Source organism: Eptatretus burgeri, chromosome 7 (assembly GCF_056783735.1).
Source record: "Eptatretus burgeri isolate ZD-2024b chromosome 7, Ebu_testis_v1, whole genome shotgun sequence".
Classification (NCBI taxonomy): domain Eukaryota; kingdom Metazoa; phylum Chordata; class Myxini; order Myxiniformes; family Myxinidae; genus Eptatretus; species Eptatretus burgeri.
Window position 1 is genome coordinate 7,161,148 of NC_140967.1, and position 25,844 is coordinate 7,186,991.

Sequence of the window (25,844 nt, forward strand, 5' to 3'; positions counted from 1 at the left end):
AGCCCACCACCCGAACCATTAAGCCAACACCAGGCAACCAACAAGGCAAACATGAAAACCAAGGAGCTTTCCAAACAAATCAGACATAAAGTGGTGGAGAATTACCGTTCAAGAGAGGGTTATAACAATATTTCAAAGTCACTCATTATCCCTTTGAGTATGGCGAAATACATCATTAAGACGTGGAAGACATATTATACCACCCAGACTCCACCCAGATCAAGTCACCCATCCAAACTCAGCATCCGGGCAAGCAGGAAATTGGTTCGGAATGTCACTGGATATCAAACAATGATATTTGCAAGATGTGTAAGGCTCTATGTTTGAGATGGGGGTCAGTGTTCATGAATCAATAATATCCCATTCCCTTCACAATGCTGGCCTCTGGCCTCACAATGAACAGGTGGCAAGAAAGAAGCCATTACTGATAAAGATGTATCTAAAAGCTCGTATGGAGTTTGCGAAAAAGCATCTTGATGATCCTGCAAGCATGTGGATAAAAGTTTAGTGGTCAGACAAGACAAATATTGAGCTTTTTTCACAAACTGTCCAGTTCCAAATTCAAAGCATTACGTCTGGCAAAAGTTGAACACTGTACATCACCCAGGCAACCCCATCCCAACTATCAAGCATGGTGGTGGCAGCATCATGTTATGGGGCTGCTTTTCATCAGCAGGGACTGGCAAGCTTCTCAGGATCGAGGGGACAATGGACGGTGCGAAGTACAGGAGAATCCTTGATGAAAACCTTCTTGAATCAGCCATGAATCTGAAAGTGGGTAGGAGATTCACATTTCAGCAGGACAATGATCAGAAGTATAATGTTAAAGCCACACTAGAGTGGCTGAATAAGAAGAAAATAAATGTTCTTGAACGGCCCAGTCCGTCCTGAACTTGAACCCAATTGAACATTTATGGTGAGACTTGAGATTGCAGTCCATCGATGATCCCCATCAAACTTGGCAGAACTAGAGCAATTTTCACATGAAGAATGGGCAAATATTTCACCATCGCACTGTGCAAAGCTGGTAGAGACCTACCCAGACTCGTAGCAGGCATTGCTGTAAAAGGTGCTTCCACCAAGTACTTAACTGAAGGGGCTGAATAGTTTTGCAACCAGTGAATTTTGATTTGTTCATGTTTTTGCTGTATTCCTGACATGTTAACTCGTTCAACTATAGCAGAGTGTTTAGTTTGTTTTCTTGTTATGAATAAAAAAGCTCATTTGGAAAAATTGTTGATACATAATTCATAATTTATGTTCATGTGTCATTATTGGGAAGGGGCGAATACTTTTGCAGGTCACTGGATATCCTGTAGATGAAGAAAATCCATAACATGCAGCACTTGCCGAGTAAACGCACTCGCCGCCATTGTTTGTACAGTATGCCCATGCTCTGAGCCAATCAGTGCTGCTTACTCCACTTAGTTTTGCAGCAAGATGTACCTCCTCCCATATTGTCTCCAACCGCTGCCATGTCGGAGTAGGAGCGACAGAAATTTATTCGCTTATCTGGAATTTAAATTCTAACCGGGCGTAGTGGCGTGCGCCTGTAATCCAGCTACTCGGAGGCTTGGGTTGGAGGATCGCTTGAAGACGGGAGCTCCGCACTGGGCCACGATATGAGAGGGTGTAGGGCAGCCCGGAATCATGGCGAAACCCAATCATTATCCCTGTGTCTTAAGAGATGACCAGGGTTGCGTCAGGAAGGGCATCCGGCGTAAAACCTGTGCCAAATCAGTATGCGGATCATAACGGATGATCCGCAGTGGCGACCCCTAACGGGAGCAGCCGAAAGACGAACAACAACATCTGGAATTTAAATTCTAGATAACGTATTGTCATCACGCGCCAACCATCCAATTGTCCGTCCGTCTCCTTTTTTGACTTCTCTGGCCAAACTGCTGAGCCAATCCGGCTGAAATTTGTCAGCACTATTCCTCTCCTTACTGGCAACAGGCATTGCAAAGCTTGTTCCGGTCACATGACTATGAATAGGTCAAAATGGCCGACTTAGTAAATTTCTTCAAAAATCTTCTTCTCCAGACCCAACAGTCAGAATGCTACCAAATTTGGGTTCCAGCATTAGGCCAGGGTATAAATGTTAAATTGTTGAGGTCATGCCGATCATGTGACTGGAAGTGTGTCAAAATGGCTGACCGTCAAGTTTTGGGAAAATCACGTAAATTCTTTCAAAAATCTTCTTCTCCAGACCCACAAGTCAGGTTGCTACCAAATTTGGGTTACAACATTAGGACAGGATCTTGATGTTAAATTGTGGAGGCCATGCAGATCACGTGACCGGAAGTTTGTCAAAATGGCTGAATTGGTCAAGTTTTGGGAAAATCGTGTAAATTCCTTCAAAAATCTTCTTCTCCAGACATACAAGTCAGATTACTTCCAAATTTGGGTTACAACATTAGGACAGGATCTTGATGTTAAATTGTGGAGGCCATGTGGATCACATGACTGGAAGTGTGTCAAAATGGCCGACTTTGTAAATTTCTTCAAAAATCTTCTTCTCCAGACCCACCAGTCAGAATGCTACCAAATTTGGGTTCCACAATTAGGCCAGGGTAGAAATGTTAAATTGTGGAGGTCATGCCGATCATGTGACCGGAAGTGTGTCAAAATGGCTGACCGTCAAGTTTTGGGAAAATCATGTAAATTCCTTCAAAAATCTTGTTCTCCAGACCCAACAGTCAGAATGATACCAAATTTGGGTTCCAGCATTAGGCCAGGGTAGAAATGTTAAATTGCGGAGGTCATGCCGATCATGTTACCGGAAGTGTGTCAAAATGGCTGACTTAGTCAAGTTTTGGGAAAAATCATGCAAATTCTTTCAAAAATCTTCTTCTCCAGCCATACAAGTCAGATTGCTACCAAATTTGGGTTACAACATTAGGACAGGATCATGATGTTAAATTGTGGAGGCCATGTGAATCACATGACCGGAAGTGTGTCAAAATGGCCGACTTTGTAAATTTCTTCAAAAATCTTCTTCTCCAGACCCAACAGTCAGAATGCTACCAAATTTGGGTTCCAGCATTAGGCCAGGGTAGAAATGTTAAATTGTGGAGGTCATGCCGATCATGTGACTGGAAGTGTGTCAAAATGGCTGACCGTCAAGTTTTAGGAAAATCACGTAAATTCCTTCAAAAATCTTCTTCTCCAGACCCACAAGTCAGATTGCTACCAAATTTGGGTTACAACATTAGGACAGGATCTTGATGTTAAATTGTGGAGGCCATGCAGATCACGTGACCGGAAGTGTGTCAAAATGGCTGAATTGGTCAAGTTTTGGGAAAATCGTGTAAATTCCTTCAAAAATTTTCTTCTCCAGACCCACAAGTCAGATTGCTACCAAATTTGGGTAACAACATTAGGACAGGATCTTGATGTTAAATGGTGGAGGCCATGCAGATCTCGTGACCGGAAGTGTGTCAAAATGGCCAACTTCGTAAATTTCTTCAAAAATCTTTTTCTCCAGACCCAACAGTCAGAATGATACCAAATTTGGATTCCAGCATTAGGCCAGGGTAGAAATGTTAAATTGTGGAGGTCATGCCGATCATGTGACCAGAAGTGTGTCAAAATGACTGACTTAGTCAAGTTTTGGGGAAATCATGTAAATTCCTTCAAAAATCTTATTCTCCAGACCCACAAGTTAGATTGCTACCAAATTTGGGTTGCAACATTAGGACAGGGTCTTGATGTTAAATTGTGGAGGCCATGTGGATCACATGACCGGAAGGGTGTCAAAATGGCCGACTTTGTAAATTTCTTCAAAAATCTTCTTCTCCAGACCCACCAGTCAGAATGCTACCAAATTTGGGTTCCACAATTAGGCCAGGGTAGAAATGTTAAATTGTGGAGGTCATGCCGATCATGTGACCGGAAGTGTGTCAAAATGGCTGACCGTCAAGTTTTGGGAAAATCATGTAAATTCCTTCAAAAATCTTGTTCTCCAGACCCAACAGTCAGAATGATACCAAATTTGGGTTCCAGCATTAGGCCAGGGTAGAAATGTTAAATTGCGGAGGTCATGCCGATCATGTTACCGGAAGTGTGTCAAAATGGCTGACTTAGTCAAGTTTTGGAAAAAATCATGCAAATTCTTTCAAAAATCTTCTTCTCCAGACATACAAGTCAGATTGCTACCAAATTTGGGTTACAACATTAGGACAGGATCATGATGTTAAATTGTGGAGGCCATGTGGATCACATGACCGGAAGTGTGTCAAAATGGCCGACTTTGTAAATTTCTTCAAAAATCTTCTTCTCCAGACCCAACAGTCAGAATGCTACCAAATTTGGGTTCCAGCATTAGGCCAGGGTAGAAATGTTAAATTGTGGAGGTCATGCCGATCATGTGACTGGAAGTGTGTCAAAATGGCTGACCGTCAAGTTTTAGGAAAATCACGTAAATTCCTTCAAAAATCTTCTTCTCCAGACCCACAAGTCAGATTGCTACCAAATTTGGGTTACAACATTAGGACAGGATCTTGATGTTAAATTGTGGAGGCCATGCAGATCACGTGACCGGAAGTGTGTCAAAATGGCTGAATTGGTCAAGTTTTGGGAAAATCGTGTAAATTCCTTCAAAAATTTTCTTCTCCAGACCCACAAGTCAGATTGCTACCAAATTTGGGTAACAACATTAGGACAGGATCTTGATGTTAAATGGTGGAGGCCATGCAGATCTCGTGACCGGAAGTGTGTCAAAATGGCCAACTTCGTAAATTTCTTCAAAAATCTTTTTCTCCAGACCCAACAGTCAGAATGATACCAAATTTGGATTCCAGCATTAGGCCAGGGTAGAAATGTTAAATTGTGGAGGTCATGCCGATCATGTGACCAGAAGTGTGTCAAAATGACTGACTTAGTCAAGTTTTGGGGAAATCATGTAAATTCCTTCAAAAATCTTATTCTCCAGACCCACAAGTTAGATTGCTACCAAATTTGGGTTGCAACATTAGGACAGGGTCTTGATGTTAAATTGTGGAGGCCATGTGGATCACGTGACCGGAAGTGTGTCAAAATGGCGGTCTTGCAAATTCCCTCCAAAATCTTCTCCAGACCCACCAGTCAGAATGCTACCAAATTTGGGTTACAACAGGCCAGGGCCCAAATAAGCTACATGTACATTGGTCCTATTTTTGTTTTTAGCTCACCTGGAACATAATTGCAGGAAACTTATGGGATCGTGCGTTGTCCTCCGTCCATCCATAAATACTTGCAACTTCTTCTCTGACACTACACATACGATTTAGATGAAACTTTAACACAACATTCATCACCCATGATGTACCAAAGTTTGTTCACACCAATAAAAAAGTCGGGGTCGAAGAAGGCGTACAGGGAGGTTTCCTCCCAAAATATGTATTTGCTTTTTTCTCTGAAACTACATACACAATTTCGATGAAACTTCACCACAACCATCATCACCCGTGATGTACCAAAGATTGTTCAGGACATTAAAAACATTGGTGCCAAAATAATTCTACACAGGAAGTGGGGGGAGGAGGTGGTGTGTATAGCCTGGTGTTGGCTCAGTGGTTAGGGTGGTGGCTTGGGATCCGAGGGTCCTGAGTTCAAGCCTCGTTGCCTGCTGAATTAATTCACCAGGGGGTTGACTCAGCCTGCCATCCTTCCGAGGTTGGCAAAATGAGTACCAGCTTGCTGGGATGACCGAGTCATTCAAGTATCCTGCGTCAGAGTGGCGACCTGTCCAGGATTGTGCCCAATAGCCAAGGAGACTGCTTCGGCAGCACCAACGCTCTGTACAGAGTATGGTCCCAATGGACAATGGAGGTGGTGTGTGGGGTTGTCCTGCAAAATACGTTTTGTTTTCTTCTCCGAAACCACACACACAATTACGATGAAACTTGACCACAACCTTTTTCACCTTGTTGTACCAATGTTTGTTCACAGCATTCAGAAAAAACTTCCATAGGTATTTACTTTCTTGTCCATGACATATTGTGTGAGTCATCCACGCCTACCAGTGATTCCCTGGTTATCTTATCCACCTGCTACCAGGTGAGTGCCCAGGATTATTGCCCCTATGCTTTATTGATGTTTATACTGTCCATATTTTATGTTTTTGTTCATACTTAATGATGTTATTGTGATAAAAATTAGTAAGATAATACATTCACCATCTGTATTATTATTATTAGCGATATTACCAATGCCCCCAACAAAGCCCTCAAATGCTGCTCATGTGTAAGAAATAACTGTCAGGAATGCACATCTCCATATAAACAATGGTTTAATGACCCCTTTTGGCACATTTTCAATTTGAATGCATCCTCCCTTCAACAGGAATGCTTCCTGGGCACTAATCCAGGTATTGCTGTATGTTTCTCCTCAATTTTCAAAACACATACCAAAAAACACCTCGAAAATGTACCAACACCATAACGTCTTGCATCGTACCATGTCTGCAACAGCACAGCTCTGGTAGGGATAGTCTCAAATTGGCACAGTTGGGAGTAGTGCTGTATTTGGAAGCAAGGTGAGCAGATAAATTACATGGTCTAGTGGAAACTTTGCACCATGCACACGCACACACACACAGTAAAATGACAATAGTCAGATACAGTAATTCAATTTGTTTTTTTTAATTAGTTTAGTTTTCTTCAATATGAAATGGGAACGATGAACATACAATATAACTTCACTTGAAAAGGGGAGGGAGGGGGGTCCTGGATATCCACCCATTGCATACATGATATTACAAAACAAAAATAGTCCTAAGTTTATGGCAATGTATAATGAGAGATAATTTTTAAAATTATTAATAAATTGTAATTGGCAATTAACACTCATTGCCATATAATCAATCTGTGCAATAATATGAGGAATCAATCAAAGATATAACTAGAACAGCAATCAGTAGAGCGTGTACCTCCGCAAAGCTAAACAGTTCACATTCTGTATCCCATTGATAGGTTGGATCTGGATTCAGACCTGAACCAAAATCGAATCGGCTTGTTCGTGTCACCGAGCCAACTCATCCACCTTGTTTTGTCATAAGTTGTCCACAACCTTTTGAAGCATTGTGCATTATCAATGCATTGCAATATCGATTTTGGGCCCCCATCTCTCAATGGCAAAGAATCACTTTAAAAAATAAAAAATTCTTGTCTCCGAATCCGGAATTGGATCTTCACCAGAATCGAATCGATGCGTCTTTGTCACACACCCAACCTCTGCACCAAGTTTTGTCCGAATCCGTCCACAACTTTTTGAGATGTCATGTTTTGTTTTGTTTTAAATCACTTTTGGCCCTCTCTCAATGGTGAAGAATCACTTTAAGGTTTTAGTATCTGGATCCTGACCTTCATCAAAATGGAATCATTTCGTCCATGTCACACACACTCAACCTCTCCACGAAATTTCGTCCGAATTCGTCCACAATTTTTTGTTTGAGTTATCCTGTTCACAAACTGATAAACAGACAGACAGGTAGGGGTTGAAATCATTACCTCCATTCACCTTTGGCAGTGGAGGGAAATAAGGTGAGATTCCAATAATCATTTAATTGAACCTGTAGATACTTTTTGAATGCAGTTATCAAAATAATTTCATTAAACAACCTTAAGATCATCCAATGCTGTAAACCGGATCCCCAACCTGAATGTTTCCTGTGTTGTCGATTGCCAAGTAGGTGCCCAAGCATGGGGAAGAGCCAAACACCTTTCTTAAAGATGGTTTGTATTGACGGTAACTGAGGCAGAACATACATGCTCAGTATCATTTTGGAAGGAAAAACACAGATTTCAAGAATGCACTGCAACCGAAATGTATCTCTTGGAGTTAAAAAAACAAAACAAATGATGCGGTTAGCAAGAGGGAAGGGAGAAATTGGGATTGTTGGAGTTAAGAAGGTTGGGAAGGGGTTACATGATCGAGACAAAAATAAATAAAAACAGCACGGACTGAATAAGTTGATGATGATGGGAGAGGAGTATCTGAAATGAGATGGAAAGTGGGGAAGGGGGTATCTCACATTACACCAACCGGATGACGTCTGAACAAAATGGACCACCTACCTGCGCAAAGTATCTAGTGGCTCGTGTCCATCTTTCACTCCAGTCTCAGCGTCTATTGTAGTGAAAATGCAACTGACAGAAAAAGAGAAATTTTATGCAATGTTGTTATCAACAGAAAAGAGAACAGGATCACTGCCCTGAATAATAAATACAGCATCAAAGAAGAAGGAATGAAAACCTTGAATCAAATGGCGCACCGGGTGCATTGTGTGAGAAATCGAAATTTGACGTTGCCGATCTCCAAGCTTTTCCATGAATCCTGAAAGACAGAACGTTTCGATAGTTACGAAATGTATCTTGAAACGAAACTAATTTTCAAAGTATTAAAGGCAAAGAAGGTCCACAAAATAAAGGGCAGCTACACTTCGTGAGCCATAAGTTGAGGTCATGTCGTCGCAATTACCTCAGCGTAAGGTGTCTGTGTACATCCGCGGACGAGAATGTTTGGTCGGAAGTTGTGAATGGACACCTGCTTTTGTAGCCTCGAATTGAGGTCTTCCAAGGAAGCTTCAGTCATCAGCATGTATGGACCAAGATCGGAAAATTCCACCTGCACACTCACATCATTAATGGCAATCCCAGCTCATGCAAACTCTTTACATTGATTGTACCCTTGCAAATTGTACAAGGTTATTTTTACCTTCATCGAAGGAGAGGCTGCTGCGTTTGGGTCCGTTTGTTTGTCTGTATGTTTGTTTGTTTGTTTGTCCGCACAGAACTTTCGTGTTTTCCTCCGCAACCGCTTGTCAATTGAGACTAAATTTTCACCATTGGTGTAACTACTTAAGGCCCGGTCACACCTTGACGTTTTAGCCAACGTATGCCGATTTTTGAATTTTTTTTCTAAAACGCTGGCACACGTTGAATACGTTATGGGTAAGTTTTGATAACATTGAGAGCACGCTGAAAAACACTGCCATACGTCGTTGTACGTTGGCTTTAAACGTTGTACTTTTTGGTTGTCCTCAAATTTTTTCATGCTTGAAATTTCACGACGTATGCCGGCGTATGACCCACACGTTCCGCTACGCTGGCCACAAGTTGTATGCACGGTCTGCGATCGTTGACAGACGTCAACACATGCTACTTGTAAGTTAATCATAAGTTGAGACACGCCGAGGTAATGTTTAGCGTACCCGAAACTTATTTCTAACCTATGATTAATGTGTTGTTGGCACGTTACGCGATCGTTGCCACACATCGACAGACGTTACTTTAAAGTTACTCATAGGCTGAAAGACGTCGGTATAATGGATCGTCCTTGCGTCAGCCTCCACGGCCACGGCCAGGACACTTATTTGCAGCATTCTTCAAACTTTTCTTGGGCATGACGAGGATGTTCACACTTCGATGTCGAGCTTGGCTATGATTCCAATTGTCCATAGGCAGCGTCTATTTAAAATAGTCGAGTTTGAGCGTTTTAACACGTTCAGAAGAAACGCTTCAAATTTCAAAACCCCAGCGTCAAAAAACAAAGGCGAGTGACAGCAATTTAAATCATTCATTGTGAACAATGAAAATAGCTGAGTGGTACCGTTTAAAAGTCGTTGAGTGTAAAAAAAAATCCAATTGTTGAGCGCAAGCGTCTACTTTCAATCGTGGAGATGCAGCCATTTAAATCGTTGAGTGGCAGCCTATGAACCTACCCGTGGACACGCGGACGCAAGGAGGATCCATCATAACCCACACCCTCCCCCTCACACTCACCTACTACTGCCAACATGAACAAACTACTACTAATACTAATACTAATACTGATACTGATACTAATACTGATATGATACTGCTGACATGGACATCGACTCAAAAAGGAACTCGAAAACACTGTTGGGTTCCCCTTTTATGAGCAGCATTTTTATATACCAATTCCCAAAACTGCTGGGAACACGTCTTTATATGGCAGTTGTAACCTAGAAACATGTTCATTTATTTTTTTTTGTCGACCGGAAGACGTCATTGGAATACGTCTACATACGTCGATGTGTGTTGGGACTACGTAAAGAATTGGTTCAAAGCACGTCAAACATAAGTTAGAAATAAGTTTCCCGTAAAAAAGACATTACCGCGACGTGTTTCGACTTATGAGTAGCTTATAAGTAGCGTTTGTGGACGTGTGTAAGCGTCCACATATCGTGTGTAAAACTTATCCCCATCGCATGCGGAACGTGTGTCATATGCCGAGTACGTCGTAAAATTTTGAACATGTTTAAAATTTCTTGACGTACTCTACTTACTAAGACGTATGATAGCGTACTTTAGCGTTCTACTCGTGTATACCAAACTTACTCATACCGTATTTGACGTGCCCCAACGTTTTAGACACATTTTTCTTAGGTCGGCATACGCTGGCAAGATCGCCAAGGTGTGACCGCGATGTTGTCACTTCCATTTCTACGGCAGTTATGATTCGAATCGTTGTGCGTCAGCCTTTTAATAGGCTACGTCACGACATCGTCGGCGATGCGTGCAACGCGCTATGCCTAAGTTAGACTATCGTTGGGCATCGCTTGTGTAGGCCGACAACAGGTTCAGCATTCGTTGGTATAAGTTATCTATAACACAACGAAACGTTCTGTGTCCATTACTAATATGTTATGCATACGACCAAGTCGCTATGAATACGTCAGAATCTTTAAAAAAAAAAACATCAAAAGTTCAACGTCAGCCAGCGTTTTACATACATTTTAATACGTTGCCATCGCTGGCTAAAACGTCAAGGTGTGACCGGGCCTTTATCTGGAATGTTATAATGATCATTATGACGTGAAAGGTCGTGTGGTGTGGCAACTATCTTGGAAAAACTTTGGACCTCTGCATCTCTGAAACCGCACCAAGGAAAAAATTGAAATTTGCTCCTCATGAAACTTGAATCAGTGTGATTTTTAGATCCTCGTGGAGGATCTCTAAGTCTTAATCACGTTGTTGTTCTTGTGGACTTTTTTGTTTCACAGCCTACAGTTTTCATTGAAACTTCCTGAAACTTGGCGTATATATGTAAAAATACCCTGCGCAGACAGTAACGATCTCCGATTTTGAAAATTCCTCCGAGAAAAAAGTTATGACGTCAAAATATCTGCGCTAATGGAAATCGCCTAAAAAATTATTTTCCAAAACTAGGCAAGCTTTTTGAATTCTGTTTGCGGGAATCGAACAGGGCATAAGCAGGGATGAATTACCACACATATGATATATGACTATGACGTCATATCAATTTTTATGACGTCATTCCTATTTTTTGACTTTTTTGTTTCACAACCCACAGTTTTCATCGGATCTTCGTGAAACTTGCCATGCATATGCAGAAAGCCCACGCACAGGCAGTAACTATCTCCGATTTTGGAAATTCTTCCTGGTTATTGGATCCTCGTGGAGGATCTCTAAGTCTTACTCACGTTGTTGTTCTTCATCTTCTTCTTGTGGACTTTTTTGTTTCACAGCCTTACTCCAGTTTTCATCAAAACTTTCTGAAACTTGGCATATATATGTAAAAAATACCCCGCACATACAGTAACCATCTACGATTTTGAAAATTCCTCCGAGAAAAAAGTTATGACATCAAAATATCTCCGCCAATGGGAATTGCGTCAAAAATTATCTCCGAAACTCGGCAAGCTTTTTGAATTCTGTTTGCGGGAATCGAACAGGGCATTAGCAGAAATGAATTACCGCACATATGATACATCACTATGACGTCATATCAATTTTTATGACGTCATACCTATTTTTTGACATTTTTGTTTCACAACCCAGAGTTTTCATCGGATCTTCATGAAACTTGCCATGTATATGCAGAAAGCCCACACGCAGGCAGTAACCATCTCCGATTTTGGAAATTCTTCCTAGTTATTAGATCCTCGTGGAGGATCTCTAAGTCTGACTCATGTTGTTGTTCTTCATCTTCTTCTTATGGACTTTTTTGTTTCACAGCCTACAGTTTTCATCAAAACTTTCTGAAACTTGGCATATATATGTAAAAATACCCTGCGCAGAGAGTAGCCATCTCTGATTTTGAAAATTCCTCAGAAAAAATGTTATGATGTCAAAATATCTCCGCTAATGGAAATGGCCTAAAAAAGTATTTCCGAAACTAGGCAAGCTTGTTGAATTCTGTTTGCAGGAATCGAACAGGGCGTTAGCAGAGATGAATTACGCATATATATCACCGATGACGTGATGACGTCATCACTATGAGGTCATATCAATTTTTATGATTTCATTCCTATTTTTAAACATTTTTTTTCACAACCCAGAGGTTTTATCGGATCTTCATGAAACTTACCAGGTATACGCAGAAATCCCACGTGCAGGCAGGAACCATCTCCGATTTTGGAAATTCTTCCGAGAAAAAAAGTTGACGTCATAATATCGACGCTAAAGGCCCTGTCACACCTTGACGTTTTAGCCAGCGTATGGCAAGGTATCAAAATGTATGTAAAACACTGGCGTACGCTGAACTATTGATGTTTTTTTTTTCCAGTTATGGACGTATTCATAATGAGTTGGACGTATGCATAACGTATTAGTCATGTACACAGAACGTTTTGATAACATATAGATAACTTATATCAACGAATGCTTAGCGTGTTGTCGCCGTTCACAACCTATGCCCAACGATAGTCTAACGTATGCATAGCGCGGCAGCGTATCACTGACGATCATGTGGCGTAGCCTATTAAAAGGCTGCCACTCAACGATTCAAATCATAACCGCACGAGACATCGAAGTGTCAGCCGATGTGACACCTTGACGTTTTAGCCAGCGTATGCCGACGTAGGAAAAATTTGCCGAATACGCTGGCACACGTCGAATAAGTTACGGGTAAGTTTTGCATACGTTAAGAGCACGCTGAAGCACGCTGGCATACGTCGTAGTACGCCGAATACATCGACACATTTTCAGCATGTTGAAAATTTTTCGACTTATGCCAGCTTATGACACACGTTCTGCATACGCTGGCCATAAGTTGTAGGTACGTTACGCGATCGTTGACACACGTCGACACACGTTACTTGTAAGTTACCCATAAGCCGAAACATGTCGAGGTAATGTTTAGCATCAGTGTTCCAGACTTCCTGGTTTTTTTTTTTGTTGTTTTTTTTTTTCTTTTCTTCGGCATGACGGTGATGTTGACACTTCGATTTCTAGTGCGGTTATGATTTAAATCGTCGAGCGGCAGCCTATTAATTATATTATATTATAACCGCAATAGATATCGAAGTGTCAACATCACAGTCATGCCGAAGAAAAAAAAAAACAGGGAGTCTGGAACACTGACGCTAAACATTACTTCGACGTGTTTCGACTTATGAGTAACTTACAAGTAACGTGTGTCGACGTGTGTCAACAATCGCGTGACATGCCTACAACTTATGGCCAGCATATACGGAATGTGCGAGTCATACGTCGAAAAATTTTGAGCATGTTAAAATTTGTCGACGAGCTCGGCGTACGACGATGTATGCCAGCGTACTACGACGTATGCCAGCATGCTCTTAACGTATACAAAACTTACCCATAACGTATTCAACGTGTGCCAGCGTTTTAGACATATTTTTCATAGGTCGGCATACGTTGGCGAAATCGTCAAGGTGTGACAGTGCCTTAATGGAAATCGCCTCAACTATTATCTCCGAAACTGGGCAAGCTGTTTGAATTTTTTTGCGGGAATCAAGTCGGGCATGAGCACAGATAATTTATCGCAAACCTGATACATCACAATGACGTCATATTCGTTTTTCTGACGTCATCATGAAGAGGACGAGTATCTTAGCTCATTTGAGCTTGTTTACCCTGAGGAGTGCAGCACGAAAAAGCTTCGGTCACGATTATGTCGTGTTTGTTTATATCCATATTAAAGTTTTGTAGTACCAAACATCTGTTCCAAACCAAACATGAAACATCGGCTACATGTTGTAGAACCAAACATCGGCTTAACTTCCTTCTAAACAGGGCAGCTTGAAGCAAAAAGCTCTTCCGAGCCAAGCAGAAACCGAAGCTCACGGAACCATCAAAGCAAAAAGCCTCCTCCCAAGCCAGGCTTCAGCCGAAGCCCACCGAGCCAGCCGAAGCAAAAAGCTTCCGAAGGCCTCAACCCGAACCCAAGCCAAACAGGACCCGAAGGTCTCTGAACGACTACTCTCTGCCGAAGCAAAAAGCCTACTACTCAACTCCCCCACGAACAAAAAAAGGATCTCGTCCTTATCCTTCTCCCCCCCCCCTCCGCTCCTGGCGTGACTCATGACTCATGCCCTCGTGCTCCATCCCCCGCTCAGCCACGGGTGGGAGGGAGTTGTTGACATCACGAGTCACGGGACAGCAGGGTTCTTCTTGCTCTTCGCAGAAGAGGGGGAGGGATGTCTCCATTGTTCGTTCCCCAACTATTAAATCGATCCGCAGCGCATCTAATTGATTTCTGAACATTTAAACAATGGAAGGTGAGCTATATTGGGAACAAACACTTATCGACATAGCTGACTAAAGGAACCTGCATGTTGTGTGCAATCGAATTCCAAATTCGTAACAAAAAAAAAATATATATATATATATATATATATATATATATATATATATATATGCATGTATATATATGTATATATATATGCATGTATATATATGTATATAAATATGCATGTATATATATGTATATAAATATGCATGTATATATATGTATATATATATGCATGTATATATATGTATGTATATATATGCATGTATATATATGCATGTATATATATGTATATATATGCATGTATATATATATATATGCATGTATATATATATGTATATATATATATATATATATATATATATATATATATATATATATATATATATATATATATATGTGTATATATATATATATATATATATATATATATATATATATATATATATATATATATATATATATATATATATATATATGTGTATATATATATATATATATATTGTTGTGGTTACCAAATTCGCAAACCACCATTCAGGTCCCTTAGGTGAGGTATCTCGGTAAGTACATGTGTAGTTAGGCCCAAACCCGTTGTCTGGTGGGAATACATGTCATTTATGCGTGCTGCGACTCTTCAGGATAGCCGTTTTTCTTTTGCTATCTTTAATTTGGACCAACCGCCATTGTTACCACCAGTCACAACATCAACCACCAACCACAACGCCGCTTCACCACAACCGCCACGACCTTCACGTCACACCTCGCAACCGTCGCATCGCCACCGTTCTTGCGCCGCTTGTGGGTACCGGTGTTGGACTCGTGCAGGGCGCGCGCCGAACAGCGTGTACAAAATCACGGATTTTGTGCTTCAAAAACGGATCAAAAACGACACACGCCCACTTTTTGCCGTCCAATCGGTGAGCGAGGGCGGGTGGCCCCGCCCCCAGGGCGTTGGAGGGCGATCGATATATGCAAATTTATGGATCAAAAAGCATTCACGCCCACTTTTTCTCGGGCCAATGGGGAGCGAGGTGAAAGGTGGAAGGGAGGGGGTCAAAGATGAGAGGGCGAAGCCACGGGGCTGATATAAGCGACCGTGTTCGTCAGTCCAGTGAGTAGTAGAGTCGAGAGGGAACAGAGAGTTAAGACTTCGCGGGCGGTGGAGTTGGCAAGAAGGAGCTGGTCGTCGTGTGCGTTGGAGTCGGAGCGGAGGGGACGGAGCTGTGGAGAGGCGGCGAGGGCAGACGAGGGGTGCTCGCGTCGTGCAGGGAGCTGCACCCCAGGGAGGCCGACAGCGCGACCTGGCCGAGGTGGAGACGCTCGTCGCGGGACAATAAAAATCCTCTATACCCCGAGCATCAGCAACCCCCTCCTGTTTCCCCCCGCGCTGAGATAGTGCGACCAAGGGGGCCCCTTTCCCACCCCCTACCAGACACTGCCCGCGAGGCCCGCGGAGTTGAGGCACCATCGCCGCTCCGCGTCTCATCACCAGACGGGTAGGCCCGACCCGGTCTCGGCCTCAGGCCCGCCTCATCCTTGAGGGTATTCTTTCCTTGGTTTTGGGTATGTGTTGTCGGCGCCGTCTGTGAAGTAGAATTGTATAAGTGTTGCCGTGTGCTCGGTAGTTGGTATTAGCTCTGCATTGTGTCCTCGCTTTTACATTTGCTTTTTGTGTAATATTGTGTTTCTTCTCCTTTTACATGTGCTTTTGGTGTAATTGAATATGTGTGCTTTCCGTTCAGCGCGAATAAATGTGCTTTGTGTTGAACTGTTTCCCGCTTCGCTTCGTCATTTCCTTCATTGAATCCTCATCTTGCTTCACGTAAAGGGTTGGTAGTGGGCTGAATACGCCCGATAATTAATCGAACCGTCGAGGTCGACGAATAACACCGCTCGGTTATCCCGATAGTACGGAACGGGTCGCTTAAGTGGCCCGTGTCCGAAGTCGACCTGCGGCGAGGTGCGATCGCCCGGTCTACCCTCCGCGTGGGTACTTAGGTAGGTCGAATTTGGCGAGCAACCCTATCCCACGCGGGGGCTGATTGGCTCGATCGCGGTGAGACCGAAAGGTCCACCCGTGACTGGTTCCCGGCGTTAGTCCGAGAGGGTCACGACTGGATTGTCCGTCCGGTGGGCGATGTGCCGCGATTCGAGTTACGTGGCCGTCAGCACGCCGGCGGGCGCGAATCCGCAACAATATGTATATATATATATATATATGCATGTATATATATATATATATATGCATGTATATATATATATATATATATATATATATATATATATATATATATATATATATATGTGTGTATATATGTATGTGTGTATATATGTATATATATGCATATTAGTAGATGTATATATATATGTATATACATATGTACATATATGTATATGTGTATATACATATATATATATATATATATATATATATATATATATATATATATATATATATATATATATATATATATATATATATATATATATATATATATATTTGCATATATTTGTATATACATGTATGTATATAGATATATATTTGCATATATATGTATATATATATATATATATATATATATATATATATATATATATGTATGCATATATATGTGTATATATATATATATATATATATATATATATATATATATATATATATATATATATATATATACATGTATCTAAATATTTGTATGTATATACATGTATGTGTATATGTATATATATATATATATATATATATATATATATATATATATATATATATATATATTTGTATATATATATATATATATATATATATATATATATATATATATATATATATATATATATATATATATATATATATATATATATATATATATATATATATATATATATATATTTGTGTATATATATATATGTATGTTATATATTCTATGTATATATATATATATTTATATATTCTATGTATATATATATATATATATATATATATATATATATATATATATTCGTCTGTCAATTCTGACAATTACCGTATCTCACTTCCAATTCTTGCAAGCTGTGGATTCTGGCTCCTGTCTCACTCCAAAATCCTGTAAACTTTTTTTCATCGTTTTCGAAGGCTCATGGAAGAGCAGAGACCGCAGACAATACAGGACTTTACATAAAACAAACACGGCTGTTGAATTTGTGGGAAGTCACTCCAGCGTACTGTACTGTACTGGTGGCTCTCTTCTCTCCAGTCAGTGGGGCAATTTAAGAGAGAAATTTCCCTCCCCAAGTGATGTCAACCCACAGGGTTTGTCCATCCTCTATCATCTAAATGCTGAACCTTAAGCGCGAAAGCAGGACATGCTACGACTCGGACCGCTGACCTCCCAGTTCTCAGAGCAGACACTCTATCCGCAATGCCACAGAGTCTGGAAATTTAATTCCAAATTTCAGCATAAGATTGACACAAATGTTCATCAGTAACACATTTGAGCCATTTAAGTGGTTGCTTTCTCAAATTCTTGTTTCATGTTGAACATACTGGCTTCAACAGCTTCAATTTTTCCTCTTGCTGCATTAACTTAGTGCTGGTAAATTATCAATATTTGCATTTTGTTCATCTATCCAATTATTTAAATGACCCCTTAAATTAGCATTTTGTTCATCAAACATTGTTTAAATGTGATTTCAAATCAGGCCTATGTCCATCCATCTTCGCATTTAATTTGTCCATCCTTCAATTCAAAACAGTATTTTGTTAATTGATGTGATTCACATAGCCATCATTTGAAACAGTTGTGTCTGAGAGAAAACTGACCTTTCCTTTGACAGCATTACATGCAGAATGCTCCACATCCTTTTGTTCCATTTCTGGATGGAACTTTTTGGCAAATCACGTTTCCAATATATTTTGATATGTATTGAAATAGAGATAAACCATTTTGTCACGGGAGGGTGCAGTACAAAATATTTTTTGAAATCTACCACAAGAGGGCACTATCCCACTCCTGACACCATCTGTCAGGTGGGAGGGCATCATGAGTCTCCAGAAGGTGCACCCAGATGATAATGCTCAAGAAGGTGGCATCTACACCCTGAGTCCACACCTGAGCTCGTTACAGCCTGGATTTTGAGCAGTTGGAGTAAGCAGGCCTTTTAACCAAAAAAAAATAAGGAAACGACTCGTGGCAGGATGTTGGTCGTGGAAGAATACTCTTTTTAAGAATTCACACACTGTATCCAAATGATCCAGATCATGTGAACCAAATCCTAAAATGAGCAAATGCACAGAATGACTTCACCAAAATGTGTTAGCACAATCTCTTGATTCCTGTTGCCAGTCAGTAAGTGAGCATGCTGAGACACAGGGCTTGTGTAATATAATAATTAACCAACTAAAAATGATGATGATGTAATATCAGATTGGCTGGTGTGGGTACAAACCAGCTGCCTGTCAGTATTTGCGGGCAATTCCGAATCCTCTCTCGCATACGCTGTCACCACAAGTGCTAGTACAGTTTTTGCCTGTATTGTAGAGATTGTGCCCCTCCTGACTGCTGTATGAAGGAGCCCAAATTCAAACCTTCCATTGTAGTCTAGGATGGGGTGAGGGAGATCGTCTTATTTAATCTCAAATACTTACCATCATCGATGAATGCAAGCTTTTTATGCATGGCAAATCTTTCAGGATTGCAATAAACCTGAAAAGTTCCCAAAATGGATTTATGCAACTGGTGCAACCTCCCTCCAGATAATGACTACCTTTCTACCCAACCTATGATGTTCCTCCTTGCCCCTCTTGGCTCATGTGACCATGTTCTTGATAAAATTAAAATGTCCTTGACGATCGTGAGAGAGAAACCACGACGACGCAGACCATGGCTGTTCACACAGGCCAAATGACAGAGACAGGAATCTGCCCTCATCAAAAGATTGGGCTGCCATATTCACAGCATCTGATATCGATTCCACTTGGGAATACTTTCACAAAAGCCTATTCTCTCTCATGTACCAATTTACCCCATCCGTGCGTGGCGATCCTATCCACACTCTTTGCCTTGGTATACCGAATACTTTGGGGAAGAAGACTTTGCAATTCTCAAAATGGAAAGCTAACTCAACTGGAGGTAACTTTAGGTCACTCAATAAGGTTTGTCACAAGTGCGTGTCCATTGTGAAGCAGAGCAAGAAACATCTTGTTGCCAATTTCAAGACTTCTCTCCAATAATTCTCCGTCCTCAAGGTCGTGATGGTGCCTTGTCAAGTTCATCTCTTGTGTTTGCTCCTCCTCAATACTCTCCCTCACCTCAAACAGCATTTTTGCAGACTCTGGCCGAGGTAAGGCCAAATTTCTCAACTCTGTGTTCGCCTCTAAATTTCGTGTAAACTACCCATACCGTTCTGTCCCCATTATACCCCATTTACCAACCTTCTACTGGACACTCGAGCACGTGGAGCGGAATCTCTGTCCAAGTTCGACATTGCTTCGGTGACTGGCCCAGATGGCATCAGTGGCGATTTTCTCAAATTCTGCTCTGCACTCTCCAACCTCTCTGTCTACATTTGATATCCTCCTATTCCCCTCGTGTTCTCTTTCCTCTTCTTCTTCCCCTTTCCCGCCTTTCCCTTCCCCCCTCCTCCCCCTGACCCCTACCCACTCTTCTCTCACCCTCCCCTCACTTTTCTTTGTCAAGAACTTTTTCTTTTCTTTTCTTTCCCCCCCCCTTTTCCTCCCTTCGTAAACTGTTACCCCCACTGACACTGCCGAGCTCAGTCTTCTTACTTGTAGGAGGAGTTTGGGACCATACTGTGTGCAGAGCGTTGGTGCTGCCGAAGCAGTCTCCTTGGCTATTGGGCACAATCCTGGAAGGGTCTCCACTCCGACACAGGATACCAGCATGCTGGCACTCATTTTGCCAACCTTGGAAGGATAACAGGCCGAGTTAACCCCACCTGGTATTAATTCAACAGCTGAGCGGGATTTGAACTCAGGACCTAATGGATCCAAAGCCCCCCACCCTAACCATTAAGCTAACACCAGGCATAGCTTGTAGGTTTCTTACTTGTAGGTTGCTGTGTTTACTCCCCTACTCTCTCCTATTTTCCTTTTCATACATTCCCTTCCTTTTTTGTGTTCAAATGTTGCCCCACTGCCACTCAACCAATTTACACCATGTCACTCCACTCTTATAGGAGCCTCAATGTTGTAAATAAAGAAGAAAAAAAATGAATCGCTCAATTTACATGGTGGTTATTACAGCGCAAATATACTTTCAAAAGAAAAAAAATATTGTTTCAAAAATTCTTGTTGAATCATCAGATTCTCGACCTTGTCAGCTTTCGTGCAGGGGATGTGCGAAATGCCGTGGAATTTCATCTTGTGCACTGGCCGTGTAGCCAAGTTTTCATCGTATTGCAGAAGACGGTATGGTATCGTGCTCTGCAGAAAGGAGGTGAACCAGACCGATGTCTCTTCTCCACAGTCCTTTCCCTCCATATCCATCTCAAACAACCTGTGTGATGAAAATATGTATGCAGTAAAATAACTTGGCAATTGTAGTGAGCTGAAGTCTCAGCATGGTCGGAGAGATCCGACTGACTTTCCCAGGAAATGATGCGTCATACCCCCACTGGTCCAAAAGACCTTCAAGCTGAGATACAGTCACAGGTACTTTACCCGAGCAGAATAGCCCTCACAATCCGAGTGATCAATTTACTTTAAATCATTGCAAACTCAACTTTGGACATGCACAGAAGAAAGATCAGATATAGAATCATTCGAAAAACAAATGACTACAATTAATTACTGTTCACATATTTACAATCAGAATACCTGCATAATATACAATTATTCATCCAAAGTCAAAACCCTTAATGTTACCTTCCACAAACTAATCTGGATTATATAGTTGAAAAGGTGTCCATCCATCCATCCAATTCCATTGGGACCATACTCTGTGCAGAGAGTCGGTGCTGCCTAAACAGTCTCCTGGGCTATCAGGCACAATCCTGGATGGGTCGCCACTCCGACACAGGATACTCGAACGGCTCAATCATCCCAGCAAGCTGGTACTCATTTTGCCAACCTCACAAGGATGACAGGCTGAGTCAAACCCATCCGGTATTAATTGAACAGCTGAGCAGGATTTGAACTCGACACCCTAGGATCCCAAGCCCACCGTCCTAACCATTAAGCCAACACCAGGCATAGGTGTCCACAGATCATAAACCTTTCACTCACAAGATAAAAAAAAAAACATTTGCTTCCCTCTCCTGGCTTACTGGGGTCTCCTTGCTTTTGAGAGAGGGGATGAACATGGATGTTCATCCAGTGAAAGTTCTCCAATTGCAGCTCCAGGTTTCTGACATTCTCCTTCCTGGTAAGGCTTTTAAATTGCAAAACAACCCGTCTAAGACAGTCCCTGGGGCTGGCAGGATACCCTAGAGATACGTACACTCGCCTCTGAGCTGTTTAGCCTGTGTTCAAATTCCGACCCAGCTCTAAAAGGTCATCCGGGAATTTTGCATGCAAGGCGAGGCATCAATGTGTTTGCCATCCCTCAAATCAGAACGTTCAACTGGGTGTGGGGACGCATGCTCCATGATACGCTGGATGAAGGTCTTGTACACTAAAATGAGCTCTGAGTGACTCAGAATGGTGCATCTCTCCGAAGAATTCTGAGACATTATTTTGCTTGAGCCAGTTTAGCAATGCGCTCTGCCCAAGACAGTTTGTGACAGATTCTGAGGGCTTGGAGTTCATTAAAGGTAGGGTGGAAGCATGGGATTTTCCTGCGTTGAAAGACATGTTCCAAGAGACTGACGTATGACCTATTTTTTTTGAAGTTATATAGAAATGGATTCTGCAGCACCCCACATCTAAGAATTGTGGTTACTGTTCTTTACAGGTTGGAATCGTACACAAATTGGACAGAGGATTGTCCAGTGAAACAGAGATGTCAATGATATACAACAATAATAATATGGGTCCTAAAACGCTGTCTTGTGGGACACAAGCCTCAGGAGGGAGATGTCGAGACAAATGGTTTTTTTTAGGTTTTTTTATACAAGGTCGAGGATGATGGAAGAGTGAGGAAGAAACAAGGCAACAAACATGTGTGGCAGTTGGGCCACAGTTAGGTAAAACAAGGGAATGAACAAACAGGAGAAGGAAAAAAAAAAGAGATGAGGGGAGGAAAGCAGTCACCTGTAAGTAAGGGTTGAGTAAGGTATCACTGGGGTTAAAAAAGATCATAGGTTGGGATGGGGAATGACATGACATGATGGTGGTGTTTCAATGCACTCTACACCTACCTTGAGACTGATCTTATTGAAATGATCAGAGTAAGCCTGCAGAGACATGAGAGTACTTGCTCTTAACAATTGCAAATGGATTTCAATTTACTTATTGCAAGGAATTGCTTACACAGCTGAATGAAACTAGTGATTTGCATTTCCCACATTTTAAACATAATTGCCTTCCAGTCAGTACACAGACAAGACAAAACAAGCACACTATTATCTCATCCAGCCAATCCATCTGTCCATCAGGACCATACTCTGTGTGGAGCATCAGTGCTGTCAAAGCAGTCTCCTGGGCTATTGCACACAATCCTGGACAGGTCACCACTCCAACACAGGATACTCAAATTGCTCAATCATCCCAGCAAGCTGGTACTCGTTTTGCCAACCTCATAAAGATGACAGGTTGAGTCAACCCCACCTGGTGTAAATTCAACAGCCAAACAGGATTTGAACTCAGGACCCGAGGATCTCAAGCCCATCTCCCAAACCATTAAGCCAACACCAGGCATTCTGGATCACTTGAGAACACAAAAGAGATCCAAAAAGTTATCAGCTGCGTCCTCAGCTGACAACTTTTCCGATCTCTTTCGTGCTCTCAAGCGATTCAGAATCTCTGTAAAAGCTCCATCTTTCTGCCTCATTATCCCTGTCAGTTCAGCAAAAAGAAAATTATCAGCCCACAGGTTTACATCAACTGTTTCTGGATGTAGGTTGTTGAGGTTTGCCTTTCACGGGTGAAAGCTGATATAAATCACCCACAGCAATCACTGAAACATTTCCAAAAGGAGAAAAATCCCGACATTGTTTGATCTGTCTACGTCTTCGCTCGAATGGAGTTCAGTTTTTCCTCGCCAGGAGGCCGGTATGGTAATTTGGTATGTACACCGATACAGAATGTGCTGTGTATTGTGGCTGTATTGATATAAAATGCTGCAACACCAGTAGGAGCAGTCAGTAACAGACACATCATCAGGGTTTGGGTATATCTGAGCAACAATTCTGGTCACCTCATACATAATACATCGTCTTGATCAAGTGACTCTTTCCTGTACCAGCACCATCAGTGACAAACATATGAAATAGTTCAGGGGCATATCCATTGCACTTATTCAGACATCACTGTCCTACCTTGTCGAATACTTCTGACTGTTTCTCATTCAACGACCTCAGTAGCCAATGCCTCACAATATAATCGATAAGTCTATATTTTTAGGTTTAAAAAAAAAAATCAATAAATCAAATCACACATACGATCTCATCCTCTCGCTTGGAACACAATTCCTGTTTCCATGATTATGAAATTCCATTGTCATATCGTATTAACAAATTTACTAATAATCAACTTTTAGACATTTAATAAATTCCTTTACTTGCTTATGCTTTCCTCTAATGAGAATGAACCTACACTTGCTTTTGCATTTTCCAGCTGGGGAGAACAAGTCAGTAATCGGTATGTATATTTCTAATGAGTGCTCTTCAGCACAACATAGGCTGAACATTTTCTTGGGGACAAAGCATGCGAAGACATTTTAGGCTGTTGAAAGTTTTCGACATCTTTAGAAACATCTAATATTTCGATTTTACTAATCCGTTTACTGAATTGACTGGTGATTACGAGTTCACTTCGCTTTCCTAAGAGGAATGACTATATTATTCACCATTTACTCAATACGTTTGACTTTTGGCAATCGGATATTTTTTGATTGTTGCATGACGTATCCAAGAGTCGATCAGTAAGTTAGTGCCCTGACACAAAATTTTAAAATGATATTTAAATTATAGATTTTTTAACTGAATTTTTCCACATTTTTTTTTTACAAAAAAAACGAATCTTTGAACAATCACCCCCAATTTCTTTTCTTTATATTTTCTGAAAATATAAGCCTGGTGTTGGCTTAATCTTAATGGTTAAGGTGGCTGGCTTGAAATGTTAGGGTCCTGAGTTTGAGCCCCTGTCCTAACATTGAAATAACACCAGGTGGGTTGACTCAACCTGTCATCCTCTTAGGTCAGCAAATGAGTACTAGCTTACTGGTAAGAAGGGTGAAGCATGAGCAGCACAACTGCTCCCAGGAATGATGCTACCAGTAGCCACAGGCTGCAGACTAAACAACATCAGCGAATGACTTAACTGATCCAACCTTATATTACATGTCTCATCTAACCACCTTAATCTCTGTCAGGAAATTGCATTTCAACTTAAACTCTGCTTGGTTTATTTCTCAATGGAAAATCATAAATAAACACAAATCAGCAGCAGCACAATGTCATCAATAACAGCTCCTGAACTTAGCTAATAATGAAAGATCGTAATCCTGTTAATAAATTTGAGATGCACTTTTTATGAGTTTTCGTCAAAGTTTGTTTTCTTTGACCAAACACAGGAGGAATTTCAAAGACAAACTCACAGGCATATGACTTTGAGGACAAACATGGAACCATGACCTGAAGTGGCGAGTCGAGCATTTGTTCGGTAATTGAATTGGAACTTTGAGGTCTGCCATGCCAGGCGCAGAGAGGGAAATAAATCCATTGCTGGGATTGGAGCAGGACACGAGCACAAGACGTGGTTCCTTGCGGGCAGTTAAAACTGCTCCATCTTCGGTGGTTATGAGCCAGTGCCTGTAGGTTCAACCATTTAATAATTTAGAGGGCTATAACAAATGCATGGTGGATAATCATTTGTCTCGTGTTAGAAATGTATGTTTTACATTGACAAAGTAATGCCTATCCATTGACTTTAGGACACAATAATAGACGATGTGAAGCATCTATTTCTCAAAGGAGATGTGTGTGTGTGTGTGTGTGTGTGTGTGTGTGTGTGTGTGTGTGTGTGTGTGTGTGTGTGTGTGTGTGTGTGTGTGTGTGTGTGTGTGTGTGTGTGTGTGTGTCAGATGATAATAAAAATGGTAACTTGGAAATATCACAATCGATTTGCTGAGTTAGAAAGGTAATAGTCAATTTACTTGGTTGGAAAGCTAATAATCAATTTACTTGGTTGGAAAGATAATAACTGAGTTACTTGGTCAGAAAGATAATAATCGATTTGCTTG

The 25,844-nt window shown here is 41.3% G+C and overlaps 1 protein-coding gene across 4 annotated transcripts in view; it reads right to left on the bottom strand.

Annotated features, from left to right (window-relative positions):
- Window positions 1–6,604: 6,604 nt before the first annotated feature.
- Window positions 6,605–25,844, bottom strand: part of LOC147022620 (mitochondrial amidoxime-reducing component 1-like) — a 35,765-nt gene continuing 16,525 nt past the window's right edge. The window contains exons 2-8 of one of the 4 annotated variants that reach the window (XM_085887358.1): window positions 25,237–25,413; window positions 22,801–22,836; window positions 20,816–20,999; window positions 8,464–8,610; window positions 8,258–8,319; window positions 8,061–8,132; window positions 6,605–7,735 (exon numbers count right to left, since the gene is read on the bottom strand). In XM_085887358.1, coding sequence (XP_085743484.1) covers window positions 7,612–7,735; window positions 8,061–8,132; window positions 8,258–8,319; window positions 8,464–8,610; window positions 20,816–20,999; window positions 22,801–22,836; window positions 25,237–25,413 — 802 coding nt within the window. In that variant the 3' untranslated portion in view covers window positions 6,605–7,611. Of the gene's footprint in view, window positions 7,736–8,060; window positions 8,133–8,238; window positions 8,320–8,463; window positions 8,611–20,815; window positions 21,000–22,800; window positions 22,837–25,236; window positions 25,414–25,844 lie in introns of all 4 variants that reach the window. The other 3 variants (XR_015059818.1, XM_085887359.1, XM_085887360.1) reach the window with 3 other exon arrangements.